Below are 14,864 nucleotides of genomic sequence, written 5' to 3'. Positions count from 1 at the left end.
CATTAGAATAATGAGGTATATATCTGAGTACAGATTGTTTTTCCCATGGACAATTATATGTTGCATGTTCAAGAGTCGGTAAACCTGACAATCTATTTATATGTACAGACAATGGGACAGCCAAGAATGTTGTATATTCGCAAGTTTTACGTAGTTAAATACATATATATATATATATATATATATATATATATATATATATATATATATATATATATATATATATATATATATATATATATATATATATATATATATATATATATATATATATATATATATATATATATATATATATATATATATATATATATATCTTCTAAATATATAAACATAAGTTGTCTTTGGATGTGTCTGTGTCGGGTGACGTCATTTTTGTGTGTTGACTGACGTCATGAAGTTAGTTGTCGTCATTGTTGTTATGACTGTGACGTCATTAAAGATATTTAAGACATGCGTTCACGTTGAAATCTATTAATGTTTAACTTTAAAATCACTGATGAGCTTACATTGGCAACAGCCGAGGAAGATACTCAAAGAGTCTATGCCAAAAAACTTGCTGCTGATAGAGAAAGTAAGAAAAGAAAGCGTGCCGAGGAATCAAAAGAACAGCAAAGAAACAGGCTTGAGGCTGATAGAGACGGTAAGAAAAGAAAGCGTGCCGAGGAATCAAAAGAACAGCAAGGAAACAGACTTGAGGCTGATAGAGAAAGAAAGAACAGAAAGCGTGCCGAAGAACTACCAGAGCAACGCGAAACCAGACTTGCTGCTAAAAGAGAAAGTGAAAAAAGAAGGCATGCCAAGGAACTACCAGAGCAACATGAAACCAGACTTGCTGCTAAAAGAGAAAGTGAAAAAACAGGCGTGCCGAGGAATCACAAGAACAGCAAGAAATCAGGCTTGCTGCTGATAAAGAAAGTAAGAAAAGAAAGCGTGCCGAGGAATCAGAGCAACCTGAAAGTTATCGCCTGGCATTCAGGTACAGCCCAGTCGATGATTATAGCTTGAGTAGATGTGTTCAAATCGGGACTATGTCTAAAATTTGTCCCTATTGCAAGGCCTTGAAATTCAATGGTGAAACAATGGGAATGTGTTGCGCCTCAGGAAAAGTTAAACTTCCTCTATTGGCTGCACCACCAGAGCCATTGAAGACTTTCCTTACTGGAACTACGTCAGAATCTAAGCGTTTCTTGTCAAAAATCAGAAAATATAACTCATGTTTCCAAATGACGTCGTTTGGAGCCCAAATCAAAAATCCAGATCAATCTATGTCTACTTTCAAAGTAAAAGGGCAAATTTATCATAGAGCAGGGTCCCTTCTACCATTCTCAGGCGAGAATCACAAATTTGTACAATTGTACTTCATCAACGATAGAAATTCTGAATTGAATGCACGTTGCGAAATTTCTCCCAAAGTTGAAAGGACAATCGTTTCCCAATTGCAACATCTTTTCCACGAAAATAATAATTTAGTGCGTTTGTTCAAAACAGCCATCGATTTGATGCCTACTGATACGCATAAAATTGTTATTTCCGCTGACGAAACACCTCCTGGCCAACATGTGCGTAGATACAATGCTTGTTTTCCCATGGACCATTATATGTTGTATGTTCAAGAGTCGGTAAACCTGACAATCTATTTATATGCACAGACAATGGGACAGCGAAGAATGTTGTATATTCGCAAGTTTTACCTAGTTAAAAACATATATATATATATATATATATATATATATATATATATATATATATATATATATATATATATATATATATATATATATATATATATATATATATATATATATATATATATATATATATATATATATATATATATATATATATATATATATATATATATCTATATTCAGAGGTGGGACATAGGGACACAACTATAATGGCGCGTAACTAATATGGCGCGTAACGACTTACACGCGCGGGGGACTTGGGGGGGGGGAGAAGCCCCTCCCCCCACCAGCTAGGTGTTGGGGTGGCGTGAAGTGCCACCCCAACAGCTAGTATATATATATATATATATATATATATATATATATATATATATATATATATATATATATATATATATATATATATATATATATATATATATATATATATATATATATATATATATATATATATATATATATATATATATATATATATATATATATATATATATATATATATATATATATACCTGTGTTCACAGGCCTGACAAAGGGACACAACTACAATGGCGCGTAACTAATATAGTGCGGCGAGACAAAATAAAAACATGTATTAATTCAAAAACGTTCAGAAACTAAATTTAAAAAAAAAATAATTTTTTAACTGCAAGTAAGGAGCGACTTTAAAACTTAAAACAAACAGAAATTAATCCGTATATGAAAGAGGTTGTCCCCTCCACAACGCCTCGCTCTTTACGCTAAAATTTTTTTAATTGTTTTAAAAACTAAAGTTGTGACAGAGTCAAACTTTAGTGTAAAGAGCGAGATGTTGTGGAGGGGACAACTTCTTTCATATACGGAGTAATTTCTATTCATTTTAAGTTTTAACGTTGCTCCTTACTCGCAGTTAAAAAAAAACTTGTTTTTTGTTTTTTTTTTGTTTTTGTTTAAGGATTAATATCCTTAAAGATTGAGGAAGCTTCAGGGTTACTATCAACAGCGTCATTAACCAGAGTGGTAAGCCAACATACGGCTCACTCAGTCAACATCTTTTTGAGAAATCGGAACTAGTTCTCATGAAAAAAATGTTGACTTAAAAAAAAAAAAAAAAAAAAAAAAAAAAAAAAAAAAAAAAAAAAAAAAAAAAAAAAAAGTAGGTTGAGCATAGGACAATATTTCTATGTTCCTGGAAAAAGATTGGCAGTAAAGGAATGACTCTTCAAGTGTTTTTTTTTTCAGAACTATCGGAAATTTGAAAAGTTGTGACGACTTTTGTCTTTATTCAATAGTTTAGAAAAGTACTTTCTTGGGAATACTGATAAATCATTCCCAAGTTCTCATTACCAATAAAATAAAAAATGTTTCAACTTCCATTGAAATCAAATCCAGAAGAACTCTTTTTGAAAGGATTTCTTGTAGTTCTTTCTTTAAAGTTAATTTATAGTAAAATGAGAAATTCACTTCTCTGGGTAAATACTATCTGAAATCACCAACGACGGTTCAACTGATATTTGAGTAATCCTCTCCCCTATGCCTGAAAGTAATTATCAATTTACAGGACATCAACAGCTTCTGTTAAGCCCTCTTTTCACTTTGTATCGTTTCGCGGACTATTAGCCATATTTCTAATTAATTGTTGTTGACAATTTCGGAATGCATTCTACAATAATTCTTCCTCGCTTTTCTAAGCATTTTATCTAAAGCTAAATTGTAGCTTAGAAACGTTAAAAAAGAACATATTTTTACATTTTCAAAGTTCCTTATGTATTATGAATAAAATATCTGAAGCCCAAATGGCCTTCCACGACAAAACCAAAGGGGGGCATCTTGTGGAACAATGAATCTACGGCCAGTAAGAAGAAAATCAAGAATGATCGCACGAATATTCTGCCTGATAGAAAAAAAAAGAATTATAAAATCAGAAAAAGAATAAAAAGAAAAGATCAAACCAAAATATACAATGCATATCCAATTATATATGACTATATTCCTAAACCAATATATATCCTACTTCCGTAGTTTTTTCATGGAATAATAATTGTATAAATTGGTATGATATTGTTTTATTCTATTTATCAAATTTATTTTTCTTTCTTTTTTAAGCTACCATTTTTTTTTTGGCTTCTCGCTCAATGTTAAAAAAAAAAACTTTCTAGATAATACATACCACCACTTGTTTATTATTCTGAGTTTTTAAGGTCATAGTACATTTCCTGTCGATGCTAGAAGAATTGTTTGACTATAGATTGAATAAAGTAAGCCTGTGAAAAAATTTAAGCTAATCCATGTCGAAAATTCTTTGGTAGCGTTTTGCTTTCTATACGGCAAAACCATACCATGTCTTTAGAGAATATGCCCTCGTCTTTCTCATCTCCAGTTGGAAAGTTATCCTTTTTCTTTTCTTTTTTTTGAGTGCGTCTTATCTAAGGGCTTCCCGCTCTGATATCCTTAAAACGCTGCCTGGGGTTCAGTCCGCTGCAAAACAGAAAATATACCACAGTAGCGTTATTAGTAGCATTACTTACCTGAGTAGAGTTATTAGTAGCATCACTTACCTCTGTAGCGTTATTAGTAATAACACAAAGAAGAAGAAGAGCGAAGGCAGTTTTTTTTTTGTAGTTGGGAAAACTTTGGAAGAATAAGATGATAAAATATAAGATGATATGGACGATATTAGATAATAAAAATATAAGATGATATGGTCGATATAAGATGATAAGTAGGATGATAAGCTGATTTTAGAGAGCAGATTTGAGTGTTCATTTAAATTATTAAACCAGTAAATTACCTAGTTTTTTGTAGTAACTTTGAAGATTTCGATGGAATTGAATTATGGCTAAATAAAGCTATAAACATTCGACTTGATTTGAAAATTGGCGTTTCTTCATGCTGTGATTTACCATTGCGAATGAGGCTTCAAAGACGTAATTTTTAAAGTTTTCACCAAACCCGTTCAACCCATTGACTTCGAGCTCCAAAGAAACCAGAAAAAGAGTATTTATGTCCCCTGAATTAATCTTAAATGTATTCATTAGTGAAAACCATGACTTTCTAAGAATAATGTTTTGTTTGTTTCAAAATGATAAAGTTTTTATGGCAGCATTAAATTACCGTCTATATTTTCACGATGAACCACAAATATAAATAAACTTATCATTTATATTTAGTATTTTATTTTGAATGTGGTGTGCTAAGGAAGAAGTTGAGTATTGAGTGGTAAGCTAGTGGTAGCAGTGTATGTGATACTGTAGTTGAGTTTTGTGTTTAAACCCCTTCTGAGGTTGATGTTAATTTTTTTTTTTTTTGTCGATTTGTATAGTTATCCCTCCTCCGTATCATGCTGTGGTATTTATAGGGGATGTGTTCATGTTAAGTTTTTCACTAATAATTATGCTAAATATTTGTTAATATTAATTAGTCAATACTGGCAATTCTCTCCGTCCGCAAAAATTAAAAGTATTAACAGTCCTTGGATTCACAAGGCAGCTACCCCTTCTTAACTTTTTTTTGAAGTAGTTTTAAATAAATAATGAAATTAAAGTAGCCAATTTACATAATCAAATTTTGTGTTTCAGTATCCTCGGTAGTTTAAATATTGTTGAAATATGCTACTTTTTAAATTGATAATTCTTACAGGGTCAAGGAAAGCGAATGGGCGGAGGAAAAGGATCTATTTCGAAATACTGTCATCCAATCAGAAGTGGAAGAATTATAATTGAAGTTGCAGAACGTTGCGAGTTTGAAGAGGTTAGTTTTAATTTTTATTATATTCATTTTACTACTATTATAGGTCTTACTAATGATTTTGTTATTAGTATAAACTGATTCAAGGTATTGATACTTTCAACTTCAATATAAACTAACTACCGTAATAATAATGAATTATGAATAAATAATTAATAGTAAGATATACCTCTCCTTCTTCCCTTGAAGTCAATGACTTAAATTAGTTGGATGTAAAAATGAGCTAAATTTTGATTGATTTGAAGGTCCTTATGATTGGCCTAGAGTCCGTTCTGAGATTCCTTTGATTGACTGGAGATCCTTACGGGATGTGTTTATTTAGCGACGTAGTCACTCACTATGTGTTGTATAGTATGTATGTATATGTTTCCAAAAAGAGGCCATCGGGCCAACAACATACAAAACAGAGAAAAACAGAACATTAACATAACAAAACCAGTAAAAAAACACACAAATAAATTAAAAAGAAAAAACTTATATATGAATCTTCAAGAAATTATTTATAAAGAGATACATCTTTCTATATACTTAGCCAGATTCCTTTATGTCATTTTAATTCGTGATCCTTCAATTTCTTCCACCTACCTTTTATCTGTCAACCCTAGGGAAAAACAACCATTTCTCAGATCTGCCAATTCCTTTCAATTCCCCAAACATGAAAAATATCTTCATCATCTTCCCCACACATCGGGCAAGGCAATGGGTTAGCACTATAGCCCCTAAATTTCCTCTCCCTTTCCCCAATATTAATCGGCCCTCCCCTCAAACTTAAAATCCATTTTATTTCTTCCCTTTCAATCCCAGCTTAATATAAACTTCTCCCCCCCCCCGCGTGTCCTTCACCTTACTATAAAGACTCAAGAGATCCCGAGGTCTCTTTCCGAGCCTGCCATTGCTTTATTCCTTGATCTTGTAACCTTTCTTTTACCATATCAACTACTGTATCCAAATTCGATCCCTTACCTTCATTTCAAAAATACGAATATCCTACTTCATCTAAAATTTTCTTAATTTCCTGCGACCACCCTACCTCTATCTTATCCTCTAAAAAACAAGAATACGCTTCTTTAACTAGCCTATTTTTACTTTTCAAACTTTTTATCCAAAACTTCACCATTCTTATTAACAACCTATCGTTTCTTTCCCAAATTATGAGTAGATTTTTGGACCTAAAAAACTCTCTTTAAATAATTCCTTTGCATTCCATCCAACTTTTCACTTTCTCTAAAACCCCACAGCTCACATCCGTAATGCATAAATGGAAGGAGTTTAGTCCTAAATAAATCTGTATGAATTGCTAAATCCCTAATCTTTCCAACCTCACTTTTTAAAATTAAATTCATGCACATATATCCTTTTTGTACTCTATGCTTAACCTCCTGTGCATACTTACCATTCCAAAAAAAAATCTTAACCCCTAAATACACGAATTCTTTTTTAATCTCTATAAAATCACCTTTATATCTAAATTCATCATATTACCTTAATTTTTCACCTTTCCTAAAAACTACAAATACCGTTTTCTTCTTATCTAATTCTATTCCTTTCTTATTCAAATATTCCTCCATAATGTTTAATATGTTTGTATGTCTTTTGCCGATTGTGCTATTAGAGCGATATCAGAAGCAAACAAAAGAATGTTTATTTTTGAAACACTTATCAGTACTTCCGGTGCGCTTTTCTTCTTGAAATCTCCTTTTTTAACTATACTATAGAAAATAAAAACATACTCTATTGCACCACCTCCTTTCTTAAAACCTCCCTGCTCCTCTGTTAATTTTCCAGAAATATATTACTAACTATGGGAGTAATCTGGATCAGTCAGTAATTCGAGAATTCGTTGCTGTTTCCCTTTTTATATGATGGTACAGCTATAAATTTATTTTATTTTATTTTCTTTATTTCCCTCAAAAAATGAGGATCACGCTACAATATAGTATAAAGAAAAAAAAACAAATGATAACACTTACAATCAAAACCTATCAAATATTGATTAGAACCAGTTTCAAGAATTTCAAGAAAATCCTTCAAACACAACTCAAACACTTTCCCAATCATTCTGTTGTCCATTCTGTTTGCCAGCTACACAATAAAAATGTGTGGCTGAAAACAAAAGCTAAAACTGGTATGCATACTTCTTTTGCCTTTTTACCTACTCGTAGTGGAATTCTGTCTTGACCTGTAGCTTTTTTCCATATCTCCTGTTCCGAAATTGATGCTATCGATTTCGTATCTCCTTCTGTCAGAGGTTTAAAAGGAATAATTTCTGGTAAAATATTTCGGAGATCTTCTTCCATTCGGTTTCCGTTTACTGATTGTGTCTTGAGGTACTGTTCCCATTGTTCAGGTTCAAAAGAACATGTGCTCTACGCACCTATGTACAGCTTTCCAGAATTGATATGTATCTTTTTCCCTGAATCGTTTAATAATTTCTACTTTTTTTTTGCTGCTTCGTATTTATTTCTCTCTCTTACCATCTTCTTATACCGCTGTACAATGAGTCGAAGACCCTCACACTCGTAATCAAAAATTTTTTAGTCGATTTCTTCTCTTTCCGTAGTTCGCATATCTGCCTCAGCGATTCTTCTAAATCGTGTAACGCTTCACTTACTTTGCCTGCTATAACTAACTCAATAATCTTCTCCATCTACTTCTCTAAATTTTCGTTTCCTACATTAACCTTAAATAAATCTTCATCATAAATATCTACTATTCTCTCTATTTTTATAGTTTGTCTTAATCTAGTATGCATTTTTCCGAAACCTTTTCTATAACCTTGTTTTTCCGTCGGCAATTTTCCACTCTGATTTCTGACAGCAATGGCAAAAGGTCGGAGCCAATTATTTCCAGAACCTCAAAATCCGCACAACGCGACAAAAAACAACTATATACTAAAATATAATCAATTAAACTTGGGTACATACCTGATAAACATGTAAACTTTCATATTCTCTTATCCTTTCCTACCCTCCCATTAACCATGAGCAAACCATACTCCCCACAAAAATTCAAAAGCTTACTTCCCCAAGTGTTCTTTCTCCTTCTCTTGTCCTTAGTATGCTTTCCCCTTAATTTCTCGAAACTCTCTTCTTTTTGTATTGGAGGATCTGCAAAATGAAAACCATCACAAGTGTCTCATGTGATCTAAACGATCGGCTATATACGCATTATAATCCCCCATCAATATAAATCCCATGTACAGGTACTTGAAACTTAGAGCTGCTACTTCCTCAGATAGGAGTTTCCAAGTATCTTCGTTAAAATATGAGCTTGACTGATGTGGTAGACATACGGAACTTAACATAATATGCAACACTGATCACTTTAAACGAAGCATAATCTACACAACATTCTCCGATTTACTAGGTAGCCTTTTAACTGAAGCAAACGTTCTTCCCTTCGCGAACACGGATAGGCCCCCGTAAGTTCTAATGTTTCTACTTTTTTCCTGCTTGCCTTAATCTTTTCATATCTCTCGATATTCACAAATTTCCGCGTCTCTACAATACCCCAAACGTCAAAGTAGTTCGTTTGTTTAATTCTTTCCAGCTTTTAAATTGTGAGACCTTGAATATTCCATTGACCAAACGAAAAATGTTAAAATTGTTTCCCATGGCCCGCGAGTTCCTATTTTTTACCGCCTTTTCTATCATTTTCAATTCTTGCTCTCTTCCTCGGTTCTTGTTCTACACCAGTTTTGAGGCTTAGATCTCATTTATACGAGTTCTGATTGATGTTATCTCCGCCCTTCCTCCCAAGAGCTTATCGAAATTCTGACACACCAATCTCTATTGACGAGGATCTTATTCTTGCGTCTCCTGATTGACACCGAAAACTGCTCGTTCTTTCCCTGCGAGTTTGGGAGATCGTTCTCTCCGCTGGATTGTTTGTGGCTTCAACTTGAGTACGTCGATTATATGCCCGTATGGTGTCAATTTCTCTATCGTACTGGTAAGTGGATTCATTAACAAGTAACTTCATTCACTTCCACTTAGGTTTCAGGTTCTTGGTGCGTATCTCTTGATGTATCGGTTTTAGTTTGTTTCTAATCTCTCGTTCTTCAGGTGAATAATCCGGAGTTACAAACAGTTCTTCCTGTCCAAAAACTCTCCCGTTACGCAAAACAACGTCTCTTTGATACGGATCCGAAAACCGAATAAGTATAGGACGTGGTCCCGATTTGATGGCAATCTGAAAACATCCTGTAATTCGTGAGGCCGGATACAATTTTGGGGAATCATTCTTTCAAGATAATGCGCTAACTCATTTTTGAAAGAAATATTGGCTTTGCTGTCCTGCAGCCCTTAAATTACTAAATTCTTCTTTCGAGCTTCCTTCTCGAGAATTCATATAGCCTAGGGGAGTCCCCGGTTTGCACTTAGTATCTCTGTGTTTTGGACTCTAGTTTTTATGTCAGATATTTCCGATTTATTACAGTCATTTCAACTTTTAAATCATTTGACAAAATTTGTTTTGCCCCATTTGCTGAATTCTGAGTCTCTTTCAGGCTATCCAGCTTCAAATCCATTGCTTGTAACTTTTCGGATAATGTCTTAATCAATGCTAAGAGAACTTCCGTCATCTCGAACCCCTAATAAATAACCAAAAACATGAACTTACTTGCATGGGGGATATATTTATTACACCCCCCCCCGTTTCCAGAAACCCGTGTTATTCTTGCACGATTACTGTTTCTCAGGTTGGACAAATATCCAAATGTCAATAAAACACACTTTTTTGGGCCCTTCTTTCGATGGAAAATGCTCAAGTTTTTGTCGCCCAAAGCGAGCTTATCACTTCCACTAATATGTTGAAGTTTACTATTTCACTTATTGTGAAACTTCTATAATTGCTGGTTCATGGCAGTGAATCAATTCCAGAGCGAGTTTTGAAATTCAATAAGCCGAAAAATAGGTGCTTTCACTTCGAAGACTGAAGGAAGACTCACTCACTATACTTCACTCACCATTTTTATTGTATGCTGTAAGCTCACTCACTCACAATGCACCACCGACTCTTCTCCATAATAGCTGAAGCTCTATTGTATTTACCTGTACACAATTCTTTCAAGCTTCAACCGAATCATCTAATCATATGAAGCGTTCAAGTAAATGTCTATGTTTCTGTTTATTTTTAGCAACCCATTTCCACCGTACGGTATTACTGCCTCTGAAACAGGAGGCTCAAAATGCTTATTATTTTTCAGTGATTCTAAATCAATTGACCATCTCAAAGTTTTCGCACAATAGCTTTTTTAGCCTTATTTTGGCTGGAATTGTTGTTTTGAACCACAAAATGACTGAAAACGCCGCTTTGCAGATGGGCACTCTTTGCAGCCACAGTACAAAATTGCTGCCTCTCTGGCATCCCTCATCATTTCTAAGACATTCTTGGATAATTTTTTTCAATAAAGTAATATCCAATTCCGCCTTCTCCGCTTCTTTTCCCGGTTACAACGGTTCCACCTTTGATTCTGCTGGCTTAAACCCCAGTTCAACCGATACCCGTTCCCACTATGTCCCCTCCGAATCCAACACCAAATCTGGCTCCGGTTGCGTTAGTTCTGGACTTCCCACTTCTACCCTCCGATTCCACATTTCCGATCCCAGCAATTCCGCTCCAAGTTCCTTCGATTCCAAGATTTTGTACTTGGCTGCCTCCTTGGTTAATGTGTGGTTGGAAAATGACATTCCTCTGGCGCACATTACCACGCAAAAGGGCTTTTCAAGCTTTCTCGCTCAAAATAAATTAATAAACTAAAAACTGACCATTGTTTTTATTTGAAGTTGCTGCTTGCTGATTTTTCTCTTTCTGAAACTTGTACATTGATTTTTCTCCTCCTGAAACTGATTTTGTTTCATGGAACCTGTTGCGTGCTGAATTTTGCTCGTGGAACTTGTTGCGTGCTGATTTTTATCCGTAAAACCTGTTGCATTTTCATCTTTCCCTTTGTGAAACTTGTATATTGGTTTTTTCTCTTAAAACTAATTTTGCTCATGGAACATGTTACGTGTTTATAATTTTTTGTGGAACCTGTTTCGTGCTTATTTTTGCTCGTGAAATATGTTGTGTATTCATTTTTATGGTACTTAGTATTAACCAAGTGACATATAGCGATCGAAAATTCTGTCGGTCTTTTGGTCAGTCTATCTGTCTGTCTGTCTGTCTGTCTGTCCCGGTTTCGCTAGTTTAGACACTTCAAGAAAAGCTAGGACAAATAAGACAAATAAGATAGACAAATATTGTCTATCTTCCGTATATCCCAAAAATCACAACAAAAATAAAAAATATTTGCACAAAAAAAAAATCTGTATGTAATTTTTACTCATAATTTAAAATCATTAATTTCTTAAATTCCGATAAAGATAAGACCACAGTTACTCGCCAAAGAGGGGTCTATCAAATACCTTGTGACTGTGGAAATTACTATGTTGGCAGGACCCATCAGAATCTAGAAAAATGGCTATAACAGCATAAAAAAGACAGAGACAAGGCATTAATTTTAAATAATTCAAACAATACCTTCGATTTTACTTTAGGTTTGCATATATTTACTAATCTCTTTCACATGATACTTTTTGAAAAATCTTCACTCATCAGTAATGATTTGGGGATAAATAGGTTGTTCGGGAATCAATACAAACTAGTCTCAAAATAAATAATAATATTTCTCTGAACAGGGACTCCGTATTCTATCAACTTTGTATTTGTTTAAAAATTGGCTAACAAAAAGTTCAAATAAAAACTGGACATTTTTCAGTTTATAAAATTGTTTTTGAGGGGGACAAGTTGAAAAATCTTCAGGCGTAATGATGTGCGCTAGAGGGGTGTTATTTGACAGCCATAGATTATCAAGTTTGCAGCCACCTACAAAATCTTAGAATCGATGGAACTTGGAGAGGAATTCACGAGATTAGAATTGTGGAATCGAGAGTAGAAGTGGAAAATCCCAAACTGACCCAAACGGGACCAGATTTGGAGCTCTGACTAGAGCGGGCATAATGGGAACTAAAATCGGTTGAATTGGGCTGAAATCAGCAGAATGGAAGGTGGAACCGATATAACCGGGGTCAGAAGCGGGGGAAGTGGAATTGGATGTCACTTCATTAAAAAAAAATATATAAAAATGTTTTAGGAATGATGAAGGGTGCCAGAGGGGCAGTAATACTGTACGGTGGCGCAATCGTTTCTAAAGGTTCAGGTAGTCCTACAAAATAAAAAGTTAACATATTTTTTTATTTTGGTCAAAAAGACTGTCCCAGGGTAAAGCAGTGTTTTCGAGCATTTTGAGGAGCAAAACAACGATTCTAGCCAAAAGAACGCCAAAAATATTGTCTGAAATTTCTGAGATAGTCAATTGATTTACAATTACCGAAAAAACTACACGCGTATTGAGCCTCCTGTTTCAGGGGCAGTAATGCCTTACGGTTTCTCATTGGTTTCTAAAGGCGCAGGTGGTGGTCTTACAAAATAATGGTTAACATAGACATTGATTTTAGCCAGAAAGACTGTCCCACAGCAAAGAGTTTTCAGGTATTTTGTGGTGCAAAATAACAATTCTTGCTAAAAGAATTCCAAAAAGCTATTGCGTGAAAATTCTGAGTTATCCAATTGATTTGGAATTACTGAAAAAACTATATGTGTATTGAACCTGCTCTTTTAGAGGCAGTAATGATGTACGGTGGTGCATTGGTTTCTAAGGGTGCAGGTAGTCCTACAAATAACGGTACACATGGACACTCATTTTAGCTAAAAAGACTGTCCCACAGCAAAGCGGCGTTTTTAGTCGTTTAATGGTGCAAAACAACAATTTTAGCCAAAAGAAGGAAAAAAAACTCTTGTGTGAATATTCTGAGATGGTCAATTGATTTATAATTACCAAAAAAGCTATAGGCATATTGAGTCTCCTATTTCAGAGGCAGTAATGCCGTACGGCGGGAAATTGGTTTCTAAAGGTGCGAGTAGTCCTACAAAATAAATGGCAGCTTAGACGTTTAATTTAACGCTTCGTATGAGTAGATGATTCGGTTTAAGCTTAAAAAACAGAAAACTTTAATTAAGAAAACATTCTCTACAGTTGTATATAATAGAGCTTCAGTTATTAAAGAGAAGGGTCGGTGGCTCTTTGTGTAGGGTGGGAAAGAGTGTGCCTTAAGCATCAAAAAGTGAGTTTCTAATTCTTGGTTGGAGGTAATATGCTTGGGACTGTCTGTGCAGGATTTGATTTCGACTCTTGTTGATAGAAGAGCATCGCCAAGTGCTGAAAACCATGTTTTGACCAAGATTGGCCAAGATTTGCGCAAAGCCTCCAACAAAACTGGAGGTCCCGGTGACTTGCTGTCCGGTTCTAAGCTGGCTTACAAGCTTCAGACTTGAGAAGATGTATTGATTTTTTCCTCAGCATCTCAATTATTGCAGTGATAGGAAAAATGTAATTAATAGTTTAATCATTCTAGTAAGAAGGACATGGGAATTCTCCGCGTGTGGAACGGTTATTCGTCGAATCTATCTCTTGAATCATAATATTAGAAATAGATTGCTGTTCCAGCTGTCTAGGTGCTGTTCCATTTGATGAAAATGGCTCTTTCGAATTTTAATGGGGACAAAAATCATTAGAATATAAAGTCTCCCTGAAAAAAACGCCTTGAAAAAAAAAAGAAATTCTGAAAAAGAAAGTCTATTAAAGTATTGTGTGATACCGATGTTTGTACCGTCATTACGTAACATCCCAAGTCTGTGCTGTCATTATATAGCATCACACGTGTCTGCCGTTATTACGTAACACTCGCATATCTCCCCTATCATTACGTAACAGCCACGTGTAAGATTGCCACTACGTAACACCTACGTGTGTGCCCTCCTCAGTTGCAAATGGGGCTTCCCCATGGGCCCCTGAAGGGTAGCTCGTCAAGCAAAATTGTGTCATTTCCAATAAATCTAATAAGTCACGCATTAAGTCGCCTTCAACCCCAATTACGTAACATGCACCTCGGTCCTGTCCTGAGGGGGTCGCCGTTAAACTTCTTCGTCATTAAAGGAAGAAAGTAGCAATGGGTTTGGTGTCGCTTGACCTAAAGATAGGTCACTACTCATAATCAATTATATATAATATAACATTATAGTTACTGATGGCTACTCCCTAAATGTACTGTTATTTTTGTTTATTTTTTATTATTTTATCAATTCGTTCGCTATACGTCTATATTTATTGTATTTTTTACTTATATCATTTAAAAGGCCAGAGGACTTTTCCTATAAAAATAGTATCTATTAAATTAGATTCTGAAATGCTTGAAAAAAAGAAAATATTCAGAGAGAAAAATGGGACGTATCCTTTAACGCTAAAGATTTAGGATAAGTATTGGAAACTTGTAACGGTGATAATTTTGATATTTTGCTTCTTTAGGTCAATTTGGAAATCTCTTTCCAGAATAAGTCTTTTATTTC

At 34.5% G+C, this 14,864-nt stretch overlaps 1 protein-coding gene across 1 annotated transcript in view; it reads left to right on the top strand.

Moving 5' to 3' along the window:
• Positions 1-14,864, top strand: part of LOC136026181 (large ribosomal subunit protein uL16m-like) — a 235,760-nt gene that overhangs the window by 21,356 nt on the left and 199,540 nt on the right. Inside the window, exon 2 of the mRNA XM_065702503.1 lies at positions 5,310-5,420. Within this exon, the coding sequence (XP_065558575.1) occupies positions 5,325-5,420 (96 nt within the window). The 5' untranslated portion in view covers positions 5,310-5,324. The remainder of the gene's footprint in view (positions 1-5,309; positions 5,421-14,864) is intronic.

Source organism: Artemia franciscana, chromosome 4, assembly GCF_032884065.1.
Source record: "Artemia franciscana chromosome 4, ASM3288406v1, whole genome shotgun sequence".
Taxonomy (NCBI): domain Eukaryota; kingdom Metazoa; phylum Arthropoda; class Branchiopoda; order Anostraca; family Artemiidae; genus Artemia; species Artemia franciscana.
The sequence above is the reverse complement of the archived record's forward strand: the minus strand, read 5'-3'. Positions and strand labels throughout refer to the sequence as shown.